The 20634-nt window shown below is 28.0% G+C and overlaps 2 protein-coding genes across 4 annotated transcripts; both read right to left on the bottom strand.

Annotated features, from left to right (window-relative positions):
* Positions 1–883: 883 nt before the first annotated feature.
* On the bottom strand, positions 884–15373 carry LOC108688073 (vinculin). Of its 3 annotated transcripts, XM_018194167.1 has the most exons (17): positions 15004–15373; positions 12518–12625; positions 12111–12256; positions 11758–12034; positions 11420–11620; positions 11092–11332; positions 10623–10855; positions 9057–9423; positions 8423–8851; positions 7756–7847; positions 7541–7634; positions 6760–6798; positions 6240–6308; positions 4648–4772; positions 3772–4011; positions 3059–3149; positions 884–1116 (listed from the first exon to the last, which is right to left on the bottom strand). In XM_018194167.1, the coding sequence occupies exons 1-17, from the start codon at positions 15058–15060 to the stop codon at positions 947–949; spliced, it is 2979 nt and encodes a 992-aa protein (XP_018049656.1). In that variant the 5' UTR covers positions 15061–15373; the 3' UTR covers positions 884–946. The 3 variants fall into 3 exon arrangements, with proteins under 3 accessions (XP_018049656.1, XP_018049657.1, XP_018049658.1); XM_018194168.1 differs by lacking the exon at positions 6240–6308 and having other exon boundaries at positions 15004–15371; XM_018194169.1 differs by lacking the exons at positions 6240–6308; positions 6760–6798 and having other exon boundaries at positions 15004–15371.
* Positions 15374–16287: 914 nt separating this feature from the next.
* LOC108688087 (nucleolar protein 14 homolog) lies at positions 16288–20634 on the bottom strand. The gene is made up of 5 exons (XM_018194185.1): positions 18823–20634; positions 18554–18683; positions 17745–17912; positions 17167–17660; positions 16288–16534 (listed from the first exon to the last, which is right to left on the bottom strand). The coding sequence occupies exons 1-5, from the start codon at positions 20529–20531 to the stop codon at positions 16288–16290; spliced, it is 2748 nt and encodes a 915-aa protein (XP_018049674.1). The 5' UTR covers positions 20532–20634.

Here is a 20634-nt window from a genome sequence, read left to right as displayed (position 1 = left end):
TTGACTTTGTGATTTGCTCACTTTTTACATTTTCTTTAAAAAAAAAAAAAAAAAAAAATAATTTGAATTACATTTCATATAACATTATCTTAAAAATTATTAATCTTAAAACTTATTATTAAATTTCCTTCAAAACGATCTATTATTTTTCTAAATTCCATCTATAGATTTCTAGCATTTACCCAAAATGAATTCGGTATCTCATAATAAGGGCATTTCTTACATGTATAAAATTACTTTTAAATAGAAGTATTAGAGATATTAGTCTTTTTAAATAAAATATGCTAAACATTTTTCATCTAATTACCTAGGAGATCAAAGATTAATTTTTAATTTATATATTTTTGCGTTTATATTTATGATAATAAAATTGAAAACTGTTAAGTTGTTCAATTGTATGTCATAAAAATATATTGAACATTATAAAAATTATAAATAATAAAAAGTGAACATTGATTACAATTGCTTATTTATTTATAAAGGCCTGTGCGTTTTAGAATTTGCGTATGTTGTGGCTATATATATTCCCAAACAACACGAGTGTTTATCGACTTATAGTCGACTTAAAGACGGCTGTTCCCAGTTGATGTAGAGTAAGTCGACTGTTAATCGACTTTTTTTGAGACATTCGTCAACTATTAGTCGACAGTCGGTCAACTTATAGTCGACTTTCAGTCGACTTTGTGATGTTTGGATTATTTCTTTTTAAAACATTTTCATTAAAAAAATCTGATTTTATATATATTGAACGAGCAAAAATAAACTAACAGAACAAATAAATTAATTTCAAAATCTGTTAAACATAATACATAGCACATAATTAGTACTTACAACATAGAGATAACACACATATACATATATGTATATATGAATATGTCGTGTGTGTAAACATTAAGCAAAATCTTGCATGCTCTCTTCTTGAAAGATTTTATTTTTCTTGTATCATTTAATATTGATACCATGGCTGACGACGTACCCAGCGCAATTTCATACCGGAAGCTGTACGAATTTTTATGCTAGCACATTCCGCTGCACGTACTGTCTCTTTCACGCTTTGCATGAGATTCTGAGCATTTCCGACAAGCATGTCTGTTGCTTCCTGATCTTCTTCTGTACCTGTGTGTGTTAACATCATAAAAGCAATTATTAGATTGAATTGAAAAAATAACTTTCTTGTTATTTAAAATATATCCATGTATACATATATTTTTCTCATATAAATCTTTAAAATTGTTGTTATTACTGTTACATGATTATAAAATTATATTTGTAATATAATTTGTAATATAAAACTCTAAACACAATGCGAAGTAACAGCGACAGCGATAGAAATAGAGGAATCCAACATTCGGGAATGCATATGTATGTACATACATCATAATCTTGAAAAATATATCACAGTCTATATGCGATCAGATTGCTTTTTTATTTCTTTCGCGGCAGTGTACAATGGGAAGCAACAATTATATATCGCTTATTTCTTCTATTCTTATCTTTACTATTTTTATCCTTGTTGCTGCTGCATTGTATCTAGGATTTAAGAATAATATTTTATCTAACGTATTAAATGACAATCATATCAAATGGAATGGATAAAAGGATAAATATGCACAATATAAATATATAATGTCATTCTAAACTATATAACAACCGATAAATATTTTTTATAAAGTGTAAAGGAATTTTCTTCACAAATGTAAAATCTTTTGTGAAGTGTATGCGTGTGTGCGCGCGCGCGTGCATGCGTGCGTGCTTTACATGCAGGATATGTATAATAATCTCCCATATCCGATTTTTTTCCCATAAGAACAATTTCCTCTTAAAACATATTATATATCTTTTTATAACTAGTTTTGTTAATTACTGAAAAAAAATCGCGATTTTTGATGATGAATTACTTCTGAATATTTCTCGTTTTATATGCAGAATAATTAAAGGGACTTATTATGTAAAAAAAGTCATATTCAATCAAATTCCATTTTAAAAGTGAAGGACTTTCATATCTTTTTGACATCTCCACTTAGTACAAAGAACAAAGTGGCCAAAAATACGTTCCCCTCAAAATCGTTTCACTTATGTATGAAACGATTTTCTGTATCTATATTTTCGAGTTATTGGCTTATCACATTTTATGTGAACCACTTTGTTTATTAAGATGTTCGATAAAAATCGTAACTGTATGCTCAAGGATAAATTTCTGAAATCATTTTAAGGCAAAAATCCTAATACCACAATATCGAGTCTATAATAATTTTTGAATTAGAATTTTTGAAGTATAAGTATTTAAAATTGTTGAATCATCGCCTAAAGTTCGCGCATTTAGATATGATATGATACAATGAATGTCAACTATATCTATCTTGGAAGTCTGTAACTTTTAATGAAAGTGTATTGTTATGTTGTTGCGCAGCTTTTTTTACTATATAATATTTGCACAACGATAATAAATAATGCCAATACTGTCATTGAGACTTACAGAATTCCAATGTTAAACACGTAAATTTTAGACGATAAGGTTCGCTAACTTTCAATGCTTTTAATTCAAAAATTGTTATAGTCTCGACATTTTGATATCGTTTTAAAATAATTTTAGAAATCTATCGTCAAGCATTAATACGATCTTTACCCTATATATATCTGACATGGATAATAGTGTATTTCACTTTCTTGTATTCCTCTCAAGGAAAAAGTAGAGGATGCATGCTGTGCTTTAAATGCTATGTATTGCATAACAATCAATATCAAGTTTTTAAACAAAAAAAACAACATCAAAAGAAAAAAAAATAAAAATAACATCAAGCAAGTTTACAACTTTTTTACCATAAAGCATCAGCTCTTCCCAGGTTGGAAGTGTCTCTATATATAAACAATTTAAGTTTTTCGTTAATGACCCAATAATTTCTATTTTATTAATAAATATTTAAATAGAGAGATTATATCACTAAGGTCATTAATATTCCTTAATAATTAATTAGACTGGAAATGATGATTTGTTATATAATCGACATATAATCGACATATGAATATATTATATATAAAAGAAAATGTAATCCTATACCTTGTGCTCCAAGCATAGTGGCTTTTACTGTAGACAGTATTTTCAATTGTGTTCCAATAGTAGGTATACGTTCGCAAACTTGGAGAAGGTTCTAAAAAATTATTACAATAAAATTACATAATAATGACACATAAATTGTAATAATGATATTTTAATAAAATTGATATACAAGGGTAGTTTGAAAAGTTCTCGGCCTGACAAAGAAAATATATGATTTGTGACAAAATTCTTTGTTTATTTTTCAATAGTCTTGTAAGTCAATACACTTAGACCAACGATATTCCAACTTCTTTAGATCTTTAGTATAATACAATTTTTCTAATCCTTTAAAATAAGCGTTTGTCTCAGCAATGACCTCCGTATTTGAAATGTATCTTTTTTCAGCAAGCCATTTCTTCAGATTCGGAAACAGGAAAAAATCACTGGGGAGCTAAATCTAGTGAGTACGAAGTGTATAGCAGCAATTCGAAGCGCAACTCATGAAGTTTTATGACTGCAATTACAGAAGTTTTCGAAAAATACCAAAAAATTTATTTGCTTTACTCGACGCAAGACAAACTATTGTACTAACCGCATCTGTCTGAAACTTTTTCAGAGGCCCTCTGAAGGATCAAACTTAAAAAAAATCATAGTCATTTGATACTCCGATGCGATCTCTATGTCAGACTGAGAACTTTTCGAACTATCCTCGTATATAGCAATAATATACGAACCGTTCGAATACGTTTATCAGTACATTCCCTGGCTAGTTCCTTTGCGAGACGTGTCACTTCCTGAGAAGCTTCTGCAATAGCTTTGGCACATGCGATAAGATCTCGTTTATTACCACCTTCACCTCTAACTAGTCCCGATAATCTGCCCATTAAAATAGCCATCTTTTTGGCTGCGGCAATAATTTCGTTGTCTTTGCTGGACCATTGCCGTACTTCTTGATGTAAACCATGAGCAGCCATCTATATAATAGATTTCATAATGTAATTTATGTTCACGTACATTGTACACGATTTTTGTTCTACACGTACTTTTATGATAACAATGAAAATAAAAAAATTTGAGCTTGAAAAATGTCATCATTGTTATCACGCTCTTGAACAATATTCAAGATATATTCCTCTTAAGAACGTATTCTTGAAATAATTTTGATACAAAAATCTTAATAAAAATATCGAGGCTACAATAGTTTTTGAATTATAATTGGTTAAAGATAATGTGTAATTCGAAAACTATTATAGCCTCGATATTTCCGTATTAGGAGTTTCTTAAAATGTTCAAAAGAATCCAAAAATAATAATAGAGACTATAAAAGTAAAGTGGTTTTTAATTTTTAAATTTAAAATTAATTTATAATTTAAAAAATTATTGTATCTCGACATTTTCGTATTAGAATTTTCATTTCAAAAATTACTTCAAGAATATGTCCTTAAGAGGAAATGCACTAATTGTGAGACATCCTGCACACACACACACACACACACACACACACACACGCACGCGCGCGCGTACACACACATATATAATATATAATTTTATATAATATATAATAATTTTATACAAATTTTAGGCAATAAATTGAGTAACATTTATCTTACCATTATTGGTTGATTAGGTTGAGGCGCATGCATAAACATTTCTTCTTCATCATCTGTCTCAGGAGGAGGTGGTCTTGGAGGTGGGATATTGCTTCCAGGCAAAGGTGGACGAGGAGGTGCCACTTCTACATAATAAATAAAAATAGCATTTTTCAAAAATATAAATGTAAAATTTTATAATATAATTGCATTAAATTTTCTTTTCTCGTGTAAAAAAAACTCCAAAATAATGGATGAAAATCTATATCTAATGTTATACGTAATTATAATAAATAAGATTCCGTGAAAAATTGTTTTATAATAAGTTGCATGCGCATTGTTACTAAAGAACATAGATATACCTGCACGAACAATATATGAGACAAATAGATAAACTATTGTAAATATGAGTTATAATTTTTTAAATAATATTATGATTTATTATAAACTTAATAAAATGTTATGAAGTTTATTATTTTATATTTTACATAAATTCCTCATATAGCATATTATTAATAAAAAGAAAAAAAATGAAGAAACTAATAAATCATGCTACAAAAAAGCAGATGTTTAAATAATTATCATCGTCAATATTATAATCGTAATAATCTAGTAATCCATTAGCATTAAAAGCAAAAATGCATTACATTAAAATGTAGAGCAAATTTCAGAATAGAAATTTAGAATATGTTCCCATATGCACGTAATTATACCTGAAGTTCCGGGCCACTTAAATAATTTCTGAAAATTCAAAATACAGAATTGAAATTTATAGAGATATAATGGGATCATAAAATCTATTATGTAATCTTGAAAACATCCATTGATGTTTGACTCTAGAGAGTCTTGACTCTAGAGAGCGAGGAAAAAGGGAAATCTTAAATCGCATCGATTGGGGTCGAGTGAGAGCTCGTTAGAGATTTTCCGGTTCCCCTCGCTGCCCGACCTTTGGGAATATTAAGATGGGTGGTTTTCGAAGACGAATGATAGATTTTATGATTCTATTATATCTTTATAAACTTCAATCTTATATTTCGAACTATTCAATCATTTTTAGCACGGAACTTTTGAAGGACACTATATATTATGTTAACATAATATTATATTTGGATGTAAAAATACAAAAATATATTTGCGACAATATTTTATACTTCAATGAGCTATTATTAAACAATTTTTTTATATGTTATAATTATAATATATTTCCAATTATATATAATTTGGTATAACAAATTGAAGATTAATGGAAATGTGTTATGAAATTATGATAATCATGAACTGCTGTGAAATATTGTAAAGATTATTTGTCATTAGGAGCAAAATGTAGTTTGATTTATTAAATATAAGATAGAAATTTGTATCAAATATATCTTAAGCTTATGCTTAAACGTATAATAAAATTTATATAAGTGATATAATCACTTATTTTAGTTTTAAAAATATAATAAAGTATATCACATCCTTGTTTTTTTAGTACCTGCCTGCTTCATATCGTTATAATTATGTATCATTTTACATATGCTTTCTCTTCAATTATTGCATGCTTCATATAAGAAAAAAGAAACATTAAAAACACAATATTTATTTATGGACAAATGATTATTATAAATTACCTCCGTCATGAATCGATTTGTCTAACTCGTCGGAAGCCAATTCTTGACACAAAATATTGGAGTTCTCTACTAATTGGGGAGTAAATATAATTAATATAATTACTATCCAATATCAATAAATCAAATTATTAATCATTGTTACTCTGATCTCTGTATTTTACATATGATAAAAATAAATACGAGAATGTTAATGCAATGATATTAATGCAAAAATAATATTAATCTAATTTTATCAAATGTAATATGGAATGTACACAATAAATGTGTGTTTGTGCGTGCACGCACACACGCACGCACACACGCACACGCGCACACACACACACACACACACACACACTCGCACGCACGCACGCACGCACGCACGCACGCATATAAATATTATAAACACACACATTTATATTTGTTTATAATACTAAATTATATAATCTTTATCAATCTTTATTATATAGCTTCAAAGATAAAATATATTTGTAAAATTATATTGCACACAGCCATGCATATATCATGTAAAACCAGATACCTTTATCTTTGGAATAAGTATATCGGATTGGAATTTGATCTGTAAAAGATATATTCAACAAACTTATTCCAACTTATTCCTTATCATTTATTATTAAATGCATAATTGATATTATGCATTTCATTTTCCATATTTTATATATTTTATTTATACTCGTGCCTAAATATATATGACATGTTCTTTTATTTAAAGATTTATTTTTATATCATTACATAAAAATTATTATATATTCTTTAAATAATATTGTGTGAAAAGAAGCACTATAATTTGATTTAAGTAAATATTAAAAAAATTGAATACTAAATTTGATAACTATTATAAATATTATTCTATGCAATTATTGGCTATATTTATATTTATATTTTTACATTTATTTATTTAACTTTATGCTTAATGCATAATTTATGTTAAAATGCTTTAATATGATCTAACATTGGGAACGCCACTCAAGATAAAAATGATAAGATCAGTAAATAGATATTTTGAAACTAAAACTTTGTCTGAAATATTTTTCTAATAAATCAATACTTTCTGAGATAATTAGTCGTTCCGGGATTTTTGGATCTCACTATATATAACGTTTCATTTAAAAATTAAAGAATAAGTTTAATAATTAATTACTACCTTTTTACAAACTAATTCTCTCTTTTTTTATAAAATAATATGTCAATTAATTATTAAAAGATGATTACTAAACCAATTTGATTTTGGCTTCTACTTTAAAAAAGGCTTATCATTTTTAGGAATATTTGTGTGTATCAAATTTAAAAAATAAACTTACCGTCATTGATATGTAACTGCGACATTTCTAGAGGCGGCACCAAATCTGGCTGGATTACGATAGCTTTTCGAACTTGTCCAACATTGGCTAACAACTACAAACACAATCATAATAAAATACATATTGAATATCTGTTTAATATATATGTAATGTACATATTGTGTTAAATACACATATTAAATTTTTATGGAATATGCCAAATAAGAAATACATACTGCACGATTATTTTCTCTCCAACGTGATACGGCAGTGTTGTCATGGATGTTCATTGCTACCAGTTTTGCATCTTGGACCATTGGAGCAACGCCTATTAGATATAACATAATATAAATTAAATATACAAAAAAATTGTAAATAAAACTTTCTTCAAGTTTTGTATTCAATTTCACTCCTTTTAAATTTTAATTTTTCTTTGTTGAATTAAAAAAGATTCCTGAATACTAATTACATTGAATCGTGACGTCGTAAGCAAGAAATGTTATATAGCAATATGTTGATTTTTCTTGCATATCATTTATAAATACTTAGGAGCCTTAAATTTATTTTTATTGAACCAAATTCGTATTATTTTTCTTTGTTGAACCAAAATCATAAATATATGTTTAACAATCATACATATAGTATCTATGGGTTGATTCCTGAGATCATTTGAGACAAAAATTCTAATACTAAAATGTCGAGAGTAATAAATTTTGAATTATGAGCATTTATAGTTAATGAATCCCGAATTTATAGTTAATGAATACCGGATCTCTTATCTATAAGATAATTAATCTTATCTTATATATTAATTATAATTAATTATTATTATTGCATTATTACTATAATTGTAAGATTATTAAATAATTGGAAAGTATTAATATATATATAAATAGAACGTACTGCTTTGAAGAACATCGGTAGCGTGATTTACTCTTTGTATAAAGGCAGGATCTTCGCTGTTATCACTTTCTTGTTTTGCTACGAGTATAACTCGATTTGCAAGACGTGCGATAGATGCTGTATTATCAACCATCTTCTGCGGTAGGGCCTTAGCGATTGCTTCTTCACAAAGGAACGAATGCTTCTGCATCTGCTCTTCAGAAATTTTGATAAAATCGCCACTATTGGTGGCTTCATCGCACAATGCTCGTGCCCGTTGCATAATTTCCGCATATTGTTGCCGCAAATTTTCGAAATGCTCGTCCGCGGCTTTGCTGTCCGGATAAGTCATGCGAATCCGTCCGGCATTGATCAGTTGTGGTGTTAAGGATTCCACTTGTGAAGCACTAGCGGATAGAGCTTCGGCCAATTTCTTGTTTCCTCCACTTCCTGCAACAATGCGATGAATTTAATCATTTAGAAGGAAAAGAAAAAAATAAAAACGAAGTTTTTCGATAGCAGAAACATAATCTAAGATAGTCCTTTTTATAAAAAAAGACTATCTTAGATTATGTTTCTGCTATCTCTTCAAATCTTTTTTCTTTTAAAAAATACAAAATTTTTGTACAATATCCAAATATACGATATTACATACCGCCAGCTGCGACCATTCTTGCAGTCTTTGCCGCTCTATTTGAGAACGTCTGCAATGCGCATGTTTTGTCATTAAAATTTTGTTCACGTCCCGGTGTGCCTGCAGGAGTTAAAACAGCATCTGTGAATTGCTTTAAAGGTGTAGTGATGTCAATAAAGTCCTCAACGACGCGAGATACAACGGCTTGTTGTATCCTGTTCTTTAATTCGTAGAGTTTGTGGGATAGCTGCCGCGCAATATCTTGAGCGTGTGGAGTGTTGCCTTGACCATGAGCGCAGAGGTCGGCGAGTTGATGAGATAAGTTGTCTACTTCATCGCATAATTGCAAAATTTCCGCTTTGTGTATACCTGGCAAGCCTTCGGCCACCTATTACCCAAACATAAAGTTGTCAATATTAATAAAGAATACGAAATCAAAAAATAATAATGCATGGAGCACTGCAAGCATCGCAAATTTTTTTTCAAAAATGAATTTTTGATAATTTAAAATAGATATAGTTGTTTATTAGTGTGTATGCTATATAAAAAATATGTACAAAGTGTTTGATAAGTAACGATAAATCTTTCGCACGGGGACAGAATGGACTAAACTGAAAAGTCCTCTATCATTTTGCAATTTTCGCAATAATAGTTAACAAGATATTAATTGTTAAAAATTGCTGAAAATTGGTCTTCAATAATTTTTTACTCAAATATTTTTTATTCAAATTAATCAACTTTACAGAAAAATTGTAAAAGACAAAAATTGTTAATTTTCTTCTCACAAAGTTCTGAGAATTTTTTTAGAATTTTTTCAGAATTTTTTAATACCATATTTTTTCATGTTGGTAAAAATAGGAAAATGCAGTACTAAAAAATTTTGAAAAAATTCTTAGAGATCTTACAGTTTTTCTGTAAAATTAATATTTGAGTAAAAAATGATTGAAGGCTAATTTTTGACAATTTTTAGTAATTAATATCTTGTTTATGATTACGAATATTGTAAAATGATAAAGGACTTTTCTTCTCAGTTTGATTTATTCTGTTCCTGTATGAAAAATTTATCAAATAATTTGTATATATGAAATTTAATTTTATAAGATTTTAAATATATTTAAACTGAGCTTCAAAAAGTTACCTGTAGAATCATAATTTAAAATTTTATTAAAACTTTGAAATTTATTTATTTAGCAGAATTTTTGTTTATACCACACACGCAGGTTAGCAAAATATTTAAAAATTCTACTGAAATCATTCTTGTCTATAAAGAAAAATTGTATTGTCATGTTAAAATTTATGATATTTGGAATACTCCATATGATTCTCAGCTATAATAAACATTCATAATAAACATTATATGTTGGAAAAATAACAAAATGTATTTACAGACTCACATTTGCTATAGGTTGCTCATTCTTTCTATGCGCAGCATTGAAGATGTCAAGCATTATAGAATAAATATGACTTTTTTTAAATATTATGTAAAAAATCAACGATAATAATGTGCTACTATATTTACATCATGTATGCAGTAAATATTTAATACGACCGAAATGATTGTTTCGACAGGAGATGATTACATCATACCTTCTTTCCTTCGTGTATTATTAAAGCAATAGCTCTTTTACCGAGCCCCTTGTCATCATGTTGTGGATTTAGAAGCCATTTATTCGCTTGTTCTAATCGACCTGCCACTGTGTGCGCTGTTTGCGCAGTTCCCGATTTATCCGCTGCTATCAAAGCAGATGCTATCAACCCGCGGAGCTCATTTAATTTCTCTTTAATACTGCGTGCTAAGGCTTCCGCTTGAGGTGTAGTGCCTTTATATAGACATATACATTTTATAGATTAGTTAAACAAAATCAAATTTCTTGTATAAATGCATATGTAACATTTTTTTAATAAGAATAAACATGGTATAAAGATTGCGTTCCGTTATTCACTGAAAATCTATAATTTTTATTGTATTTCTTTTTTGATACTCAATGAAATTCAGCCAATTGTACAATTGTACAATTGTACGACGTAATCAGTACAATTGTACGACGTAAATTACCTTTCTCATTTTGGCGTAGCTCGCAAAGAGCATCAGTCATAGTGACAATTTGTGATGCCAATTTAGATATGGGTTCTGCCTGCGACGGAGATAGATAATGTTCCGCCAAACGCGATGCCTGTTCTATTATTTGGCGAAGACTTTTTTCACCTACGCCACCTCTTAGAGCCAATCCATCGTCTAACCAATCATAAGCCGCCCGTATTCTGGATTCTATAGCGCTTTGAGCCTTCTTCAATACCTAATGAAATAAAAATGTAACACATTTATTATCTTACTGTTAATTAAGTTTGCATAATTGCATTAAACGAAATACAAGATAAATTACAGTTAATTGATCAGCATCCCATTCTTCTTCATCATATGTTGTTAATTGCAATACCCGAATAATTTCATTCAATTCATCAGACATTCTTCCAGACAAGTAATTACGATTTTCTGCTGCTTCGTCTGCACCTTTTCCACCTTGTGAAATGATATGGATAAAAATCTTCATAGAACAAATTAGAATTGGTGCGAGTGTTTTCACCTGCAAGTGTATTAAGCATTAATATTTAAAATCACTGGTTGTACACATTATTTCATATTACAGTGGCATTAATCTATATTATAAAATCATCGTATAAAAATTGAAAAAATATGTAAGTATAGTTTCTTAATACTTACTTGTTCTAAGCAGCGCACCAATATCTCTCGATGTACTTGATGTGTTAATTCCTTTTCACGAGCACTCACTTCTCTTGATACTTTGCTGAGGCACGGACTTAAATTCTTAAGAAAATGTACTAGATCTTCCATTGTTTCAATAACTTCGGTGACAGCCAAATAATCTAATACACGTTTGCATTCACGTATAATTTTTCGTACTTCGCTTTCATCAAAGCAGAGAAGTAAGGAACTTGTGCCTTGCAGAATACCGCGTGAGCCTTCTATAAGCTTTTTTCTTAAAAAAATAAAGGCGACATAAATTTATATAATATTTAAAAATTTAATTTCATATAAAAACCATAAAATTTTACCTAGCAGGTCCAGAATATGGATCTTCTTTCAACATTGCCGATGCTTCCTCCAGAAGACGAGAAGCACCTTCAACACGTTGTAATGCTGCTGGCATGTCTTGTTTAAGTAAAGCATCATCAGATGAGTTTATAGTTTCTTTCCCAACCTAAAAATTAAAATAGATGCAAGATAATATAATAAAATAAAATTAAATAAATTTGCAGTTATTTTTATACAGAAATTTTTTAGATAAAAACAAAAACTAAATTCTAGAATAATATGGCATCCAGAAAATACGTATCCGAGCAAAAAAATTTCAGAGCCTGAATAAAAAATATTTTTTTTTAACTTTTTAACTTTAAGTTTCAGTTTTTCTCATTTTTATCATTTTTATCATTTTTTATCTTTTTTAGTTGCAAACACTTACTTTTACAAGATTAGTTACAGCCATGCTAACAGCTTGTACGGGCCTTCCCAAATCTGGCATTGCATTTCCATCTTCGGCTTCTTCATGTAAAATAACAAGTCTTGATACCTATATAGAAAACATAATAATTATTAAAACAGTTTTAAGTGAATGTTAATTCTAAATAATTTACATTCAAAAAGAATACAAATTTATCAATTTTATACTTTATAAATTTATAAATTTATGAATTCATATTATGTAAATTTATTTACTTCTGTCATATTGTTTATATCAATTTATAAATTTATATAATGTAAATATCATAATTTAAATTTATAAATTTATATAAAACTTTTTATAAAGCCTTGCATAAAATATTTTTCATGTATATAATTAATTTATATTAATTAATATTTGTTTATTTAATTTTTAAGGTTTTTAAGTAATTGCCGCGGCCATTACATTATGGAATCATGATATCATAAGCAAAAAATAACACGTTGAAGTTTCTTGTCATTTGTAAATAAAAAGAATTTGAATGAAATAAAATATGAGAGCGCTTTCAAACACTTGTAAAAATAGGCCAAAGTTTTTCCTAATCGATAAAAAATCGTAAAAAGAAAACGAAAATATGCTACGTATGCGTATTAAAGTAAAAACTGGTAAAAACGCACTTTATGTGCCTATTTATTGATTGAAAATTGATTTATTGATTGAGTATATAAATTAACAGAATTTTTCAGCACTAAAGATCCAGCTTGAACATTTATGACTTACATACTTTTATTTACAATTTATTTCACATTATGATCTTATAAGACACTTCGTATTATTGCCTGCTAGAAGAAGAGGAAGGAAGTAAGGATAGATTTGGCCCATTTTTACAAGTGTTTTAAAATGAACTCATTATTCTGTTTTACTTAAATTTTCTTTATTTATAAATGATATTCAAAAAACTTCAACATGTCATTTATATATAAAAAAAAAATCATATACAATTTCATTTAAAAAAGTGAAGAGACTTTTTTGACGCCTCCACCTAGAAAAAAAGTATGTCCTTTTCAAAACCGTTCCATTTTAGTTTGAAATGTTTTTTCAGACTTTCCATATTTTTTAAGTTATTGGTTTATCACATTTTACATAAGTCATCCTGTATATGCGCGCGCGCGCGCGCGTGTGTGTGTGTGTGTGTGTGAATTATTATCATACAATTAAATATAATATATTTTAAATATAATATGTTTCTATATGTTATTTTATAATTTTATTTATGTATATTAGATGTGGGAAAAAGTTCGTGGCGTTTTTTAATGTCATTTAACGGAAAAAACGCCACGAACTTTTTCCCACACTTAATATATATGTTAAAATTATTATTATCAAAATACTAATCTTTTTTTAAAAAATATCTTAAATTTTCTATTTAAAATAATTAATTAAAAAGTAAAAAATTAGCTTTCAATTTATATTTGTGATTAATTACATATATCATGATAGTAAGCTTAGAACTTAACTTTTGTTATGCATGTATGTATATACATATTTAGAGCATCTATCATGAAATAAGTCGAAATGGATTTCCAATCTGAATTATTCCGTTTTAGAAAATACAATAGAAATATAGAGAATAATTAAATAATTCCAATTGGAATCCATTCCAAATAATTCCATTATACATATATTTAGTTATTTCATTATCGTGAAAAAAGTACTATAAAAAATCATAAACAAAAAAAATATTATTGCTGTTATTTGTTATCATTAATACTATTGCTGTTTATTATAAAAATACATACATATTTAAATTCAGACATACATATTAAAATGTAAAATGAAAGTTGATTCATTAGTATTCTAATATGTGGGAACATGTGGGAGATGATGTGATACTATATGCTCCAACATATCCATATTTGGACAGGTTGGAATTAATAATACGCCGGGAAGATTTTCCTCTCAGCCAAAGAGATTAAATTTCATTTTAGAAACTGTGTGATATGCTGAAGGATAGGTATAACAGCCCTGTTCTATATATAGAATATGATGTCATAATCCTATAAAAAGCATTGTAGATGAAACAACGAGGTTATCCTCTGATTTGACTTATGTCAAAATATGAGCTCAAATAGCTGTCACATCAGCTAAAAATGGTTAATTTTTGTTATGTTTTATTACCGATATTAAATGCAATTTTTGTAGCAAACAAACGACGAACGTATTAAAACGGCTATAATAAACAATTAAATCAGGCCATAGATAGAAAGTTATATATATATATATATTTTGTAGATAACAAACACATATTTGTTTACTCAACGAGAAATCATATCATTTTTTTTTTCAAATATATTTTGATTTATAAATTATATTTTCGCAGTTAATTAAATTAATGTATAACATTCCCCGAAATTCCAGAGAAGATTACGAATTTCTTGATGAAATAATTCGGCAATAATCTCGATAATAATGATAACAAGAAATGAGTCTTTTGACACTTGAATTACCTGCTGAGCTACTGGCTCGAGAATACTCTCGATAGTCTTGGTATGGAAGACAGGCATTTTTATTCGATTTTTAGATTACGGTATGAAAGTAACGAAAAGAGAAAGATGAGTTCTTTATATAAGATCTCTCGACGATAAAAGACACGAGTTAATCAATAGTAGAAGATTAAATGACACCCATTCCCTGCTTTATTTAATTCGCTTTGAGTTAGCTACCGCACACGATCTGACTGACTTTGACCACTTTGGTGCACTCTGGATTCTTGAGTCAGACAGCACAGTATATAATATACAGTAGCCGAGTAGCACAATGTGTAAAGATGCCTTTTCATGATGACGTTCGATGTTCATTTTTAAGGCGCAAGTCCAATGGAAGCTTTTATATGCGAACGTCAAGCGTCGAGCATCAGAGCATGTGCAATGATATGTTAAGTAATTTTTCTAGTTTATTTTTACATTAAACCTTCTAATAAGAAACCTTCTAATAAGAGTCACAACATGAGAAAGTCGCGCATTTATTGGTCTGCCACGTTACAGAAATTCATGCCCTATATTTACATACTTTTCTACTATACTTACATTATATTCGTGTTACTTTTAAATTTCAACAATATAATTAAAATTAAATATTTTAAAGATATTAAAAAATACATTTCTTTACATTACGTAATAATGCATGAGAAGAATTGTTTAGTTTAACTTAAAAAAATTTAAAAGAAACTTAAGAAAGTTTCTTTCTTATAAAATTATTTTGCAAATTTAAAGATTTAATTGCATATTTTGAAACGAAATTAAAATTACAAAAGTGAGCAAGTTCATTGGAATATCCATGATTTTAATAAATTTACTCAGTTTTGTAACTTTTATAACTTTTAGATACACAATCGATACTCTGATACATAGAGAAAAAGAAATAAAATTTGTTTATATATATTCATAAGTTTTATTTCACAAATTATTGTGCATCGTAAATGCAATAATATCGATAGCGCGCTTCCTGAACTCGAAACCAAAGCATTCCAGTTTTAAGCACTATTATTTAATAATTTAATGATAGCTCAAATAGATTCTATTTGATATTTTCTAACTCGCAAAAAATTTTTTTATTACTTATGATTAAAAAAATCTTAATATTGTAATTTTCCTAATCGTAAGAACATATTCTTAAAATGATTAAAGAATTTATCATTAAAAGATGATGAGTGTGAAAAATAAAATAATATACATACATGTTAAAAGAGATATTTATAAAATTTTGTATCATATTTACACTTTTTTGATATCTCATTTTCTTTTTTTCATTTTTTTAAATTCGCTTTGCTGAATGGCAGCTTCACCAAAAATTTCATTTACTTTCTGCTTGCGTTCGATATCACTTTTAATTTGTTGCCCAATTTGTACTTTGGCTAAGAAGTCTCGATCTCTTCTTATTTCACGAATTGCACCCTTATGTTCTCTTTTATATTTATGCAATAGTTTTTCTCTTTCTGCTTTTTCCTTTGATGTGGATTTATATCGTTTTTCACTATATCTGCAAAAAACAAAATTTGAAATAATTTCGTATATTAATATACTATAATACTAGATAATATTAAAATTAATAATTTACTTGCATTCTCTTTCTCAACATTTAGATACAAAATATGTAGGACATCACATTGTCTATGACAAACAGTTTATGCGCGGGAAAAGCGAACTCTCTCCTAAACTCAGTCAAAAAGTCTTGTACCATTTTGCAATTTTCGTAATAATTAACAAGAAATTAATTACTAAAAATCGGCGAATGAACGCCGAGTATCTATTCGGCTGATCAAATGCAATCGCGCGAAGAGATGCGATATTGCTCACAACTACATTTAACATTATTTAAATGCACCAAATATTACTTTATCTTTATTTGATATTCGGTGAATAAAAAGGATGTAAATATATCTAGATGCTGATAATTTTTGAATGCGACTTAGTGGTTTTAGTTGGTAGAAACGACTATGATTATTAAAAAATGATACAGGACTTTTTGACTCAGTTTAGTTTTATCTGCTTTACCTGCACACAAGCGATTTCAAAAACTATAGGATAGCTTGTACAAAATAATTATAATTATAAATTTATGAAATTATATAAATTAAATAAATATAAATTTAAAAAATATTTAATAGTTACATTGTCATTATTTTTGGCTCATAAGTTTTTAAAGGTTTCGGCCTTTTCTTTTCTTGCACAATATATTCCAATTTTTTATTTCGTAGAAGTTCGAGTTCCGTACGCAGTTTTTTTATGTGATCTCTTACGTATAGTGGATACTGTTTGAAGTCATATATTTTTAATAATTGAAGAATGTGCTCAAATATTGGATATACTGTTTCTAATTCTTGAAACTGGTTTTTGAATTCGGTAAGCAGATTGACTGCAGTCAATAAAGATCTTATTCTAAATATATCATCCAATTCCTCGTGGATTAAATCACTTGCAAACATATGTGCGTTGTTTGGATCAGTTGTATTTTCGACTTTATTAACTACTAAAGCTTTACATGCAGCTTTGAATGGTGGAACAATTTTCATATTTTGTGTCAAGCTTGCAGGCGTTGCTATGTAGATAATGCCTCGTAAAAAATTAATTACAGAGGGTGCAAATCGCTTGCTCAATATTGTATACTGCAATTAAAAAAAATTATAAAAATAGCATACATTTTCTCAATTTAATATTGCAATACAATAAATAAAATATAATATACTCACTTCTAAAATAAGAGTGCATATAAAAAGACCTTTCGAAATGTCACTTCGATATTTTCTGATTCGAGCTTTCAATAATATTTGCGACATAAATATTAAACAAGGAGTAGTAATAGGATGTCTGAAATCAGATGTCGGAAACAACAAGGACACCAATTTAAAGAATATAAGCTGAAAAATAATATATAAATCTTATATACAGAGTAGTCCATTTTAATCCAATAGAATATCTAATACAATAGAATATCTCAAAATCCTTAAGTTTAAGATAAAAATTTTTCAGAGAAAAATTGCTCAGTTACAAAAAAAAAAAACAAGATAACCTTGATTGATCTTGAGAAGATGTCGTAAAGATCAGATCAAGATTACTTAAAATATTTTAAATGGAATTATATATATTTTTTATATAACATGATTGAACACTAATTATTCTGTACATAAAAGTATTAACGTAAAAACATCAAAAAAATCAATAGTTTATAAAATAATTTATACTGACACATAATGAAATGAAATATTTAATATCTCATAATTTTTAATATTTAATATCTTATTAATTTTTTAATAATCGTACCTCAATACCTTTATGAACAGAATAATGGGACAAATTAGTTGGTGTAAGGAAATTCATATTTTATTTTAAAAAAATGAAGTTGACTTCGAAATATTCCCAACACTTGCATCCATAAAATAATTATTATTTCCACTATACGATTCCCCTTTATACTGAACACATTGGTATAAATTACTTTTTCATATCTTCAAATCTTGCCAATAATTAGATCAGTTATTTTATAAGAACGCTGTCTTACCGTGTCCATGCCAGGATATTTTGTCTTATTTTTCTCAAATTTATCATATTTCTCTTTGATTACTTCTTGTATACAGATTTTAGCATTCTCTGAATTCATATGTGCTAGATCATAAAGATAAGGACATAATCTAAAATAAAAGTTACACATTAATAATAAACACTATACTATTATATATATATATATGTATTTATGACATAAAGCTAATAAAAGTAGTAAGTATACATTTATATCTAGTTTATTTATCTAGTTTTATTTATTTATTATACCTGTCAAAGATTTGAAAACATTTAATTAAATCATCAGCACTTTCTGTGAAAGCACAGTTGTTTATATGTTGTAATAAATATACAAATAAATTAGACATTTTTTCTCTGTTTCTGCCATCTAATGACCAATGATTACATTTTATAATACGATCTACGATCACTGATTGATAATCTGCATTATGATGTCCTAACAATTTTTCTAATTCTTCAAAACTCTCTGGAGCATTATATGCGTAAGATAATTCGTTTCGTGCCTTTTCCATAATTTCTTTTCGTTTCAAGAGATCATTTCTGATCTGTTGTATTTTATCACGTGAATTTTGTACATGTGTATCGTTACTTTGTTTCAGTATTGATTTATGAGAAATCTTATTCGACTGATTTATCTGTTTAATATCTTCTGTCAGATCATTACTAAACATAACATGCTTTTTACTTTCATTTACAAATGCAACTTCCGTTTCACTTTCATTTTCACAAGATGATTCAGACATTTTTAAATCTGAGAGATCATCTAATGAGTCTTCAGACTCATCATCCAAATTTTCACTCTCTGAATCTTTGTCGTTCAAATCAGATTTGTTTTTAGTAGTAGATGATTTTGAATATATTTTTTCTTGATTTTTACTACTATCCTTTCTTGTATTTATGTTTTTAATTATTTCCTCATCAGCAGTGTCTTCTAATTCATTTTCTGCCTGTTTATCGTCATAATCATCTTCAGCATTATTTTCTTCATTAATATTGGTATCAATAATTGAATCATCAATAATGTTATCAGTGTCTTCAATAGTTTCCATTATAAAGCCATCATCAAGATCATCTGCAGATTTATGTCTGAACTGACTACCAGTATCGCTTATAAATCCTTTCATTCTTGCCAATCTATCAGCTTCTAGTTTTTCCAATTTCTCTTTTTCTTCTTGAATAATTTGTTCTTCTGATTTCAATTTCTCAGATGGATTACCTCTAGCTTCAAATTTTAATTGTCGTACAGCAATATCATAAGTATCAGTTTTTGTGGTTTCATCATTTTCCACAGATCTTTTGGAAGCAGACATAACAGGTAAAAGATCTCTCCATTCAGAATCAAGCTTCTCTGTGAGATCTATTGTTTCCTTGCGTATTTTTTGTTTTTCTGCCTTATGTTTTTTCGATTCTGCAATGAGCTGATCAATTAGATCTTTTCTAGATAATGCGGAATCTGCTTTCGATAAAATGCCTCCACCAAAATGAGCTTCTTGTACAAAATTTCTATCCAGCTTGCCACTAACATTTTCATTATCACTGAATTCGTCATCGCTTCTAGGATCATCAAATTTCTCAATCTCTTCAAGAGTTTGTCCCCTGTGTGTTAATATTTCATCATTCAAATTAAAAATACTTTCTTTTTTATACGCTTTCATGCGTTCTTTAGCAAATCTTGCTGTTGCCTTATCTTCTATGCTCATAGAACAATTCTTTTCACCAATACGTTTATCTAAGAAAATATTGTTTTTATTTTGTAATGTATATTCTTGAAGAAGACTTTGTTTACGCCTATTAATAGCTTTTGCTCTTGAAATTCCTGGAAGTCCATGATCATTTTTATTCTTACGACCCAATACATTCTGTTTGTCCCTATTAATATGTACTTCAAATGGATTTAGCTGTTTCTTGTTTTTCTGTTGTACAGATTCGGATAAGTTTTTTTTCTTTGTCTTAACCATTTTATGTAATAATTTTATGTAATGACAATACCATTTAACTAAAGCAAAACAAGTTTTGTGCTATTTACATTTAAATGTATATCTTCAAGTGTTATTATCAAAA

The sequence above is a fragment of the Atta colombica genome, unplaced genomic scaffold, assembly GCF_001594045.1.
Source record: "Atta colombica isolate Treedump-2 unplaced genomic scaffold, Acol1.0 scaffold225, whole genome shotgun sequence".
In the NCBI taxonomy this organism is placed as follows: Eukaryota; Metazoa; Arthropoda; class Insecta; order Hymenoptera; family Formicidae; genus Atta; species Atta colombica.
This window is presented reverse-complemented; position numbering and strand designations above follow the sequence as displayed.

Bases quoted from the DNA above. Each gene is read 5' to 3' on its own strand.
- LOC108688073 (XM_018194167.1), bottom strand. From the start codon at position 15,060: ATGCCTGTCTTCCATACCAAGACTATCGAGAGTATTCTCGAGCCAGTA. The intron at 4,012-4,647 runs GTAAGATAAATG...TCTATTATATAG, and splicing joins AACCTAATCAACCAATAATG to ATGGCTGCTCATGGTTTACA. The intron at 3,150-3,771 runs GTTCGTATATTA...ATAATTTTTTAG, and splicing joins CTGATAAACGTATTCGAACG to AACCTTCTCCAAGTTTGCGA.
- LOC108688087 (XM_018194185.1), bottom strand. From the start codon at position 20,531: ATGGTTAAGACAAAGAAAAAAAACTTATCCGAATCTGTACAACAGAAA. The intron at 18,684-18,822 runs GTATAATAAATA...CTTTTATTTTAG, and splicing joins TGTTTTCAAATCTTTGACAG to ATTATGTCCTTATCTTTATG. The intron at 17,913-18,553 runs GTAAGACAGCGT...ATTATTTTTCAG, and splicing joins AATATCCTGGCATGGACACG to CTTATATTCTTTAAATTGGT.